The sequence below is a fragment of the Limulus polyphemus genome, unplaced genomic scaffold, assembly GCF_000517525.1.
Source record: "Limulus polyphemus unplaced genomic scaffold, Limulus_polyphemus-2.1.2 Scaffold3749, whole genome shotgun sequence".
In the NCBI taxonomy this organism is placed as follows: domain Eukaryota; kingdom Metazoa; phylum Arthropoda; class Merostomata; order Xiphosura; family Limulidae; genus Limulus; species Limulus polyphemus.
In genome coordinates, this window is record NW_013669359.1 from 62,731 (window position 1) to 73,907 (window position 11,177).

Sequence of the window (11,177 nt, forward strand, 5' to 3'; positions counted from 1 at the left end):
AACCACCTGGCCATGCCGGGCCCAGGAGGGAAGTAACTACCATATTTATTTTGCACTGTTTTAGTATAATTCATTTTACATCTTGGCTTTTTTTTTGCACTACTGTGTGAAACATTTACAAGAACCTATTAACTGCTTTTTCATTCACCCAGTATTCACAAAAAAAGGTTATTGACCAACTTAGTAATCTGTTGAACAATTACAACAGTTAAACCATGTCTACATATATAAAATCAATCAATAAGGTATTTGTACAGAGTGAGGTGTGAGTGTCAGTGGTTTTTATTTATTTTTCATAGATATAAAAGAAAAGTTTGTTTTTAAATTAAATGTACAAGAGATTCATTATTAACTAATATTCCATATCAGGTTACCAAAAACCTCATGTCAGTGTGTGTTTTCTTATAGTAAAGCCACATCGGGCTATCTGATGTGTCCACCGAGGAGTATCGAACCCCTGATTTTAGCATTGTAAATCCGTGTCAAAAGAATAAGGTTGGTCACCCAAGTGGTCTTTAAAGTTTGAAACAAAGAACTACAATTCCTTTTAAATAAATTATTTGAAAGATGTTTAGAGAACACATGCTAGCATTCAACAGCCTTCTTGGTGTAACAATGTCCAGAAAAATGCTGGCCACGTGTATTTAAAAATCTATAAAGTAATCAGCTTGTTTACTAAATATGAAACTTACGAAACAAGTAAGTGTAGCTAGCTTGGAAACCTAAGACAGCTGATCGAAAAATCTAAAATGCTCACTTAAAATAGAAAGGTACAAGAGTGTAAAAAAACAAATATTAGGCTGGTTGAAATTCTCAGTCTTAATGCGGTACTAGCGAACCCATGGGCGTTTGGCCCACAGTTATTAGACCGCTATAATAAATTTAATGCTTGAAGTACTATTTTGCACTTTTACAGTTTAATTATCATTGCCGCTATAACGCAAGTTTAATTTATTTAACCAAGTAACAAACGGTAATAAGTAGGCCTACTTATTTACGTGATCTAGTTTTCCCCTAGTGGCGGGGTGAAAAAGTTTTACCTTTGTGTAAAACTCGGGCCAGAGATGATTTGTTCGGTACCATTTTGAAGTCGGTGCGAGGAGGAGTTACGTAACACACAGACACTGAATATCATATTGTGGTATTTTCTCAAAACCATTACCCTATAACTTGTAAAAAAAAAATATCCTTTAGGTTGATAACGTATAAGATAGCTTGAAACCACGATAATAACGGTACGTTTCATACTGCTTACATAGAGAACTAAACCTTAAAGTCAAAGTAATAAACAAAAAAATTAGGCCTACATTCAACGGTTACAACTCTTAATTAGGCTTCTCTACCAAGTTAAAATATTCATAATTTTTCATCATATAATTATAGCTTTACATGATTCACATGTTTAAAAACATTTAAAAAAAGAAACAAAATCAGCCTGTAAATTAACTACACCTGCAATACACTTAGATATTGTACTAAAACTGAATTTTTCTGCTTTAAAACAAAACAAATTAATATACAATTTAAAATATAAATTGATTATAAGGTTTACATCTAAATCATATTGTTATAACATGAATCGACTTACATATTACAACCGCTGCTATTAGCCTCACTCCATTGGGTGGTGGTGTGCAGTCGGGAAAAAACGGTTCCAGGATGTAATTGGCAAACGTTAAGGCTGCTATCGCATTTGATACCGGCATGGTGATTAAAAGTGCTACCCAAAGGAATAAAAATGCCGGTAAAGGTCCGAAGGCTTCATAAATATAGGCATAGTCCCCTCCCGATTTTGGTATAGCGGTTCCCAGTTCGGCATAGCATAAGGCACCCAGCATAGAAATAATGCCGCATGCAATCCATACGACGAGAGCCATTCCTACGGAGCCAGCTTCTTGTAACACGCCACGAGGCGATACAAATATTCCTGAACCAACTATTATCCCTACAATTATTGCAACTCCATGAACAAGTCCGAGTTCTTTTTTAAGTCCAATACCATTCCCATTTTCTTCATTTTTCTTCCCTTCTGGATTCATTGGCTCTCTCTCAGCAACTTGATTTGAAGACATTACGAACGTTTTTCCTGATAACAAACGTCTTCCATATACACCACGCTAGTCGCTTACTCTCGTAGGCATGGCTTTAATACTATTAGCACGTGACCTGTTTCGTCATAAACAGCATAAGTACACCTCCAGCAAATAGTAAAAAAGAAGGGTTAGTTTCTATATAAGTGATAAATGCGAGTTTAGCTTTTTTTGTTTTCCCATTACAATCATCATTAACACAGAAATAAATATGAATTGAGTTAATTAAATATTTCTTAAATACTTCATGATTTTGTGCATAAATTTCACTTTGTATTCGACGTTATTCGGGTAAAAATTAAATTATCACAATCAATTTATTTATTTGTTGTATATCTTTGCGACTTGTTTTAAATAATAAGATTGTGCCAAGTCAGCGATATCGTTTTTTTCCTTAACAATTTCCAAGGTGACTGATAATAACAATAGTAAGTTTTACTTGTATATTATAACTAATATATCTTTTTCTCAAGTTATTTTTCTTTGTTTATGGCAAAGCTACTAAGAATAGTTAATTGACGTACAACGAACGATCTATGAGCAGAATAAAAACTATCTTACATAGACTAAATGCTTCAACAGAATTTTTATTACGCGCTTAAAAACGTTGTTTGTCAATTAGCATAATAGGCTTCCGTATACAAGTAAAGCTACTGGTTATTTGCCGCCGTCTCTAATATTTTAACTGCCGACCATAAGAAATGTAACTGGTCGCACACCCCGCCAACTCTTTATCAAGGAATAGTAGGATTTACCGTCACATTATAACGTATGTTCGGCGCCAGGATTCGATCACGCAAACCCACTGATTGTGAATCTGTCTACCTAACCATCAGACCCATTTTCTTTCAGAAAGTTTCATACTGGGATATTCATCTTATTTTCGCGTTTTACTTTTTAATTTCAAAATAAAACCATGGATTATGATAATTACAGCTATGGCAAGTGTGTGTGTGTTCACAATTTTGTTTTTATTTATCGTGCAAAGTTTTTATGAAGAATGAATATTTGTTTTTACGTGCAAAGCTACAAAATGGGCTTTCTGGGCTGTGTACCCAACCTCTATATCAAATTTCGATTTTCAGTGTCATAAGCCTTCAAGCTTACCGTAGAGCCACCTGGTGGTTGGAATAGCACATACTATTCCTCCACCCGAAAATTTTTATTTTTAAGATATAATAATATTGACGAGTAAAATAATCTTTATAAAATACAAAATCTATCTCAAAAATTCCCCAAAACCTGCCAGTTACTGTGGTCAAGAATATCAAAAATAGAATAAAATTATAAAGCACAGGTAGATACAAATAATTTTAATTTCATAAAAATCTACTCGAGGGCTATCTGCACCTAATTTTGAAATGATACATTAGAGGGAAGGCAGCTAGTTAACACCACCCACCACCAACTCTTTACCAACGAGTAATGGAATTTGACTGTTATAACACCTCCACTGAGAAGGCGAGCATGTTTGGGGAACGGGGTTTGATCTTCCAACCCTCATAGTACGAGTAGAATGCCCTAATCACCAGGCTATGATGTTTGAACATGCCATTAATTCTTTCACTGTCATGGGTACATATTTCACCCATGGGCAAATATATGGGGCATACTGCATAACCTTTGCTCCAGCCTCAAAAACCGATATCAACTAGATGCAACTTAGGAATATTTTATGTATCTAAAAGTTGGTCAGTTGTTGATAAGCGCAGAGCTACAAAATGGGCTATCTGTGCTCTCCCAACCACAGGAATCGAAAACAAATTTTTAGTGTCTAAAGTAAGCCCACGGACTTACCGCTAAGCCATGGAGGGGGGACGTATGTTAAGCTAAACCTGACACTAGGAGAATTATTTAACCATATATGCAGCAGAGAAAGCTTCAAAACAAACTTAGTTATATGTTGGACTGGTTCGCCAGTTGTTTTCTTATTTATTAATTTATAATTAATTATAATTATTTATTTTTATTATAAATTATCACCATAACGTGTGTGACGTATTATAACATATTTTCAGTAGAATTACTTTTTATCTTTAGTTCCAGGCTCAATTGTAGGCCTTTTGTTAAAGATGTACATTAACAACATTTTAGTTTAATTTGACATGCAACTCAAGAAGAATTAATTAATAACAGAAATCTGTTGTCAAAATTGACATTAAAAAAAAATCCAGTAAATAAACATAAGTTATTTTATTCCTTCTACACCGTCGGGGTACAAAGTTGTGGCACTTAAAAATAGTTCTTGTTTCTATGGTAATTATAACACTAGTCTTACATCGTGGTCTATTTTTTAACGTTTCACTGTGGTGTCCTCCAATTGTGTTTCCACACTGGAATAAAGAGTAGTGGTCCAAAACCTTCCATCACTTTCAGAAATAACATGATTTTATTTTACTGGTGGATTTTTTGAATAAGAGATAATCGTAAAACAAACTGATCTTACGTTATGCAAAGAAATAAAAATTATTACTGAACATATAATTTTCCATAATTTTTTAATATCTTGAACAAAACAAATATGAGACTTACGATAACATCAAATACTATTATGTGCTTTTAAAATTTTTACGACAAGATTTAAGATTGATTTAGAAAACAAAAATGTTTGACTAATATTAAAACCCAATGGATGAGAAATGACTGTACACTAACTTTCTTGAACAGATGCTGAAAGAAAAGTTGTAAGTATTTTCTCAGTGCTTATCCTCTTAACCTTGCATACATTAGGAGTCAGGTCAGATGAAATGTCTCACAATGTATTCCTCCACAAGGGATCCTAACAGTGGACTTAAAATGAGACTTGTTTAGTAAAGGAAAACAGTTTGACATTGATATAACTTTACAACAGGTGAGACACATTGCTTCCTAGAACTTAACGATCACGTAAAGAGTCGAACGGTAGCATCTGCTCCTGAGGAAAAGATCCATGGCTGGTAGGGATGAAAACAACAGTCAAAAACACCCAAGTCTTGGGTAACTTTATGACCACGAAGGATTTTCACAGGAACGATCAGAGGATTCTGAAGTAAGTCACTGAAAGAAAATAAAAAGATGGTAGGTTTCTTGCACTAAAATACAAACACGCAAGATACAAATTGGTTGGAATGTTGTGAAAGACATTTGTTATTACAGTCAAGTTTAAGTTTGACTAAGTAAGTAAAGCAAAGAGAATGGGCGTAATATTCTTCTTATATGGAATAACTGGGAAATAAAAACATCAAAGAAAGGAAGTAAAAAATACATTTGAAGTGATGGGAGCCAAGAGAAGCTTTCTTATCCAACTTCTAAGGAAAGAAAAAATAGTTGTACCTACTTTACAAACCTTGCATTAAACCGTTTATCTCGGTATTAGCAGAATTTGAACATAAAAACTGTATCAATTATTCATAAAAAAAGCTGTAATGAATAAACAGATTTAAAAAATCCATGCAAGACTGAAGGAATGTGGGTGGAAGAGGGAAGTAGAGCGGGTGTGAAAGTATGTGGAAAATACAGATACTAATTAACTCAATTTGAACATTATTACTAGAGGAACCATGAGGTGATTGATGGAGGAAGAAAGTCTTTGTCAAACTTCTTAATCATTAAATAGTAGTAGTAGTAGAATCAGTATTAAAATAATTTCATTCACACTGGGTACCTGGTGTTAAAAATATTTATAATGGTTGGAGACGGCTTGAATGGGTAATGAAGAAAAACTTTAATACAAGTTTAACATAACATAAATAATAACATATAATAATGCTTGCTTGTACTTTTTTGGGTTTTTGTGATTAATGTACCATGAAGAAAGTACTAGCAATTTATCAGTCTGACGCACTACTTTCTAGTCGATCTATTGTTTTGTTAACCCTAGATTCATTGATTTCCTAACCCTAAATTGATTCACTAGCTAACCCTAATAACGTTTGTCTAGGTAATGAAATTTGTAATACATTGTGATCTATGTTTGCATCAGTTGACAAGTTTACAAATGATGATAAGTTTGAAACGTATGGCATTTGGAACTTAAAATGGTAGCAATGATAAGTATATTGATATACACTGCTATCATTTTAAGATTCAAGTTCTAGTTGTTTCAAACTCATCATTTGTTAACAAAACATTCAACCTTTATACAAACACTGTAATTATCCCTAGTATAAACTTAAATTAATACTTTATACAAACACTGTAATTATCCCTAGTATAAACTTAAATTATTACTTTATACAAACACTGTAATTATCCCTAGTATAAGCTTAAATTATTACTTTATACAAACACTGTAATTATCCCTAGTATAAGCTTAAATTATTACTTTATACAAACACTGTAATTATCCCTAGTATAAGCTTAAATTATTACTTTATACAAACACTGTAATTATCCCTAGTATAAGCTTAAATTATTACTTTATACAAACACTGTAATTATCCCTAGTATAAGCTTAAATTATTACTTTATACAAACACTGTAATTATCCCTAGTATAAGCTTAAATTATGTAATATTACTAGTGTAAAAAAAAACTACATAAAAATTAAAAACAAGTGTATTGTAAACAGAAACCTATGTTATGGATTCACAAACACCTTCACAAAGCAATTAGATGTTTTTAGTTAACACAATCTAGAAGTAAACTCACTTGTAAACCATTCCGTGACTGACAATGACAGTTCCATCATCAGAGGCCGAGGCAAAGAGGGGATAACGTCTGTGGAATGCTACCTGCCGCAGGGCTTTTTTGTGGTGTCTGAAAGTGTTGATACCAAATCATATAAACCAAACTTCATAATATTACAGTTACAGAAGTGAAATTCTGAAAAACAAACTATATAAAATTATAAATAGTAAGTACTAAGAGACCATCTTGCGCATCTCCCTCTGTCATAAACACAGACTGAAAGAAACTCGTAAATAAGTTTATTTTAACCATTTTTCATTTAACCAGCATTAGCAGTTGAATCGGGGAAAGGTGTGTGTGTGAAAAAATATTTTATTCTATGTATTTTAACTCTTAAATATACTTTTTAAGAAGACTTTATCTTAATTTAAAGGTCTTAAAGCCAAAGTGAGAGAAGAAAGGATATAACATTGGTAACAATCCCACTCCTCACTGCATAAAAAATGATTTGAATCAACCAGTTCATATCGTTTAAACATTTTCTGAGAAATTCTGCTCCAGACCCTACTGTGTAGTCATTCACTGCTCCCCCTAAATAAAATCCTGGATCTGTCCCTACTTGAGACCAGGCTGGGCATTATAAAATTTTCAAATACGTTTTTAGAATGAACAACACAAGTTAATGTGGCGCTAACACAGTTGCTTGTAAACAGCTTGCCAAGTAACTCAAACTTGTAAGAAACAATTATAACAGCCACTCACCTCATTGTTTTATATGGTTTTGTCGAAAGATCCAAGTCAAACCAACTCAGCCTCTTGTCATAACTCCCTATAATGATGTTATCACCTGAAAATTGATATCTAGATTAAAAAATAATGACCGTACCAGATCCGACATTTTGCTGCACCTTTTCTGCTAAGTTACTATATAATTTGCTTCTACACATATGATTGTAATTGTCCAGGAAATTTGTTTTAATATTAATTTTTCAACAATAACATGCACATGACTGGATAATATTAGGTCATACATAAAAGAAAGCATGCTTGTGGAAGCATGGGAACAATATGGGTTATTACCTTTAGTCATTAAAGAATTCATCATGCTTGTAAAACAACCGTAAAGTATAAGGTACTTCAAAAGATAATTAAAAAAATATATTACCTTTAGGGTGAATGGCAAGGCTGGAAACCCATTTACAGTTGGTGAGCAGTTTCTTGGAGATCTCTTGTTTGAGAAGATTGTACACTCTAACATACTGCTGTGTAGCCACGAAGAAATATGGCCGCAGGGGGTGAAACAACACTTTCTGTACATTCCCTTTTAACCGTTGGAAAGGCAACTACATAACACAATGAAACCATCATTAATATTAGAGGCTACTACTTGAAGGTTATAACTAACATTTCAGGCTTTTAATCTGGGCATTATAAGAAATGCTCACATCCTTCCTTACTAACATCTAAGCGAACTAACAAGTATAGTGATGTTTAAAACTCCAAGTGGAGCAACTTCCTTCCATCATCTCATTTTTCTTAATTTTAACTAAAACTATTTTACAAGACGCAAAATGTCGATCCCGGTTTGTCGACTGACCCCTTTTTTCTTTCGATCGTGAAGATATACATTGATTGTGTAAAATATTATTCACAATAGAATTATCTTACAGAAAAATGTGTACATTTGAAATGAAACCTGGGGTCCATACGACCAATACTTCAAATATTTCAAATTAAATATACAATATGTCCAGAAATTATGTCAACAAAACTGTTTACTTGTGCTAAAAATACTTCTAATGGTAATTCTACCAACTTATTCAATCATAACTGCTATGCACAGACTGCAGTGCCATAGACTAACACTCTGGTCTATCCGAAACTACCATAATGACATATTTAATGAAATTCACAGCTACAAGGAGAGAATTCAATGTTTTAAACTACCTTGACAGAAATGACTAACCTGAGAATGTCGCTTGGACAGCTGATGGATTATAACAGATTGATTTCCTGCTTCCATCATTACTGTGGCAAAGTAATCTCCCTTGGAGTGCCACGTGATCTGATGGACGTCACGAGGATGAACGACCGTACATCTGATGCCTTGTGTCCATTGCTCATTGTCTGCTGTAGACCAGCTAATAATTTGTTGTTTTTGAGCTAGGAAGAAATTGAGGTTCGAAGAAAATAGAAACACGTCATAAAACAGTTTTTCTTTTATAGTCTATCTTAGTCTCTGTATTCGTATTCTTTTTATGGAAAAGAGCATAATGGAATGGGAATTAAAGAAGTAGACGAAGAACATGTATTTATACCCCAGTTACACATCACAAGTCAATTATTCACCTAATACTAATGAGAAAACTTTAGAATTTTCGTTACAGAACATATAGAACAGTTTATTAAACATACCTCCCACATCTTCGAGAGGTGTTTGAAGGAGACTGTCTGTGTTACTGATAACCAGTTTGTCTCCGAGACCAGGGTTGATAATATACACCTTCTCTTCCCTATGATTATGAAACAAAGGTTTTAGCCAAATGCAAAATTTGGAGGTTATTCATAATTATATAACTTTAGAGATTGTTAAGTAGTTAAACTCTATAGCCTGAAAAGTATACTTTAGAAACTTATTAAACAGCCCTTGAAAAATATACTGGTTTAAAATAAAAAAAGAATATCAAACATTAAAACTTTATTAATAAAACTTGAGAAAGGCAGTTGTTGGAAGATATGTTTCGGTCATCGGGGATATTTTTACAAAACAAGGACACTTTGTGCAGGATTTAATGGTTATAACTAGATTAGTTTGATCTAAAGAAGAAAATAAGACAGCGATGACAACAGAGGGCAACCCCAATAATAAAAAAAAAGAACTCCTGAGAGTCCTAAATGATGTGTTTGTTGAGACCAACAGGAAAATCTGCTACAATATTGAGAAATCTGATTAACAGGTAACATGGTAACAAGCTAAAGAAACTGAAGAATTCATGCAGTACAGTTGTTATAAGTTATCTTTAACCGGTTTATAAAGTAAATCATTTATATTTATAGTTCCACTTTGGAGAATAGTATGTACTCTTTACCCTAATTGGTATATCTATATACATATATAATGCAGAGTTGACTGACTGTTTGGTGTACTGATGTCTGAAGTTGTTCCGAGAAATTAGTAGCACAAGCGTCTATTAAACTTGGTAGAGAAACATAAATTTATAAACAATCAAAAAACTTTCATTTTTTACTACGGGAAGCCAGTGCATAGGAGAAGTATCTTAACTGACTGGACGTATTCAGTTCACCTTTATGGGAAATGCCTGGCACTCCTCCATCCTCGTGAAGCCAACGAAATAAATGGTTCACATGTAGTGAATAATTAACAAAAAAGTTGTTTTCATTCAAGTCCTACCGAGATACACAGAATCGCTCGATCTAGAACATGGGCACTAGTGATGTAAGATTATACTGAAAAAAAGATACAGTATTATATCAGATAAAACTGTGAATAAGCAATGCAAGACTGGAGAATAATTCTCTGTACTTACACAGCCACAGCAATCAAACAAACAGATGTATTTGGACACCACGCAACATTTTTCACTTTCCCGTTGAAGTGAATGGTTTTCATACACCGACCAGTTAGGACTTCCCAGAACTTAACAGTCATATCATCACCCCCTACAAACAGAAATACAGCAAAATTACACTTGTTATAACCATCTGTAAAATATAAATATCAGACGGGGAACTATACTCCATAAAAATCCGTTAATCAAGGCTTAGTATTTGGTGGAACTCTCGATTCCCCAGATGTCTCTCTTAGAGGAATAAATATTAAAACAGGAAATAAATACAAACATACCTTAGATAAGAATAATTGATTTTGAGTTGCTATTACTCCTACATAAATTTTAAACATTATAAATATCACATGGGATACTATGGTAGAGTATTCACGCAATGATAGAAATGTGTAGGACTTAGATATGTATTAGAATGATTAACAAACAATGTATGTAAGAGAGAAAAAAAATCAATCAGTGGGAATAAATATCAATATTGAAATCAATTATTTCAAGATTCAAATGACCAAACTGTTGTACCTGATGCAAGAAACTGTCCAACTGGTTCCACGGTAATGCTTCTTACGATATCTGTATGTCCAAGGTACACCTAGAGGTAAAGATACAAAGAACATATAGTAAACTACAAACTAAAGAAACACTATTACAAACCCCTGATGAATATCAGTGAAGTATTTTTTCAATTTTGTTTTTAGTGAAATTGTTCAGTATTGTTCCTACTTAGTGCTTTCTTCAGTAGAAATCGTTCGGTATGGTTCCTACTTAGTGCTTACTTCAGTAGAAATCGTTCGGTATGGTTCCTACTTAGTGCTTACTTCAGTAGAAATCGTTCGGTATGGTTCCTACTTAGTGCTTACTTCAGTAGAAATCGTTCGGTATGGTTCCTACTTAG

At 33.3% G+C, this 11,177-nt stretch overlaps 3 protein-coding genes across 3 annotated transcripts in view; 1 reads left to right on the forward strand and 2 right to left on the reverse strand.

Moving 5' to 3' along the window:
- LOC106469969 (large neutral amino acids transporter small subunit 2-like) overlaps positions 1-2,133 on the reverse strand; it is a 20,108-nt gene extending 17,975 nt beyond the window's left edge. Inside the window, exon 1 of the mRNA XM_013930488.2 lies at positions 1,589-2,133. Coding sequence (XP_013785942.1) covers positions 1,589-2,072 — 484 coding nt within the window. The 5' untranslated portion in view covers positions 2,073-2,133. The remainder of the gene's footprint in view (positions 1-1,588) is intronic.
- The window catches only part of LOC106469970 (HAUS augmin-like complex subunit 4), a 53,483-nt gene that overhangs the window by 36,228 nt on the left and 6,078 nt on the right, over positions 1-11,177 (forward strand). The gene's annotated exons all lie outside the window — the stretch shown is intronic.
- Positions 4,572-11,177, reverse strand: part of LOC106469971 (ribosome biogenesis protein bop1-like) — an 18,325-nt gene continuing 11,719 nt past the window's right edge. Inside the window, exons 8-15 of the mRNA XM_022398530.1 lie at positions 10,805-10,874; positions 10,247-10,379; positions 9,114-9,211; positions 8,665-8,861; positions 7,864-8,041; positions 7,461-7,545; positions 6,720-6,827; positions 4,572-5,126 (exon numbers count right to left, since the gene is read on the reverse strand). Of these exons, the coding sequence (XP_022254238.1) occupies positions 4,973-5,126; positions 6,720-6,827; positions 7,461-7,545; positions 7,864-8,041; positions 8,665-8,861; positions 9,114-9,211; positions 10,247-10,379; positions 10,805-10,874 (1,023 nt within the window). The 3' untranslated portion in view covers positions 4,572-4,972. The remainder of the gene's footprint in view (positions 5,127-6,719; positions 6,828-7,460; positions 7,546-7,863; positions 8,042-8,664; positions 8,862-9,113; positions 9,212-10,246; positions 10,380-10,804; positions 10,875-11,177) is intronic.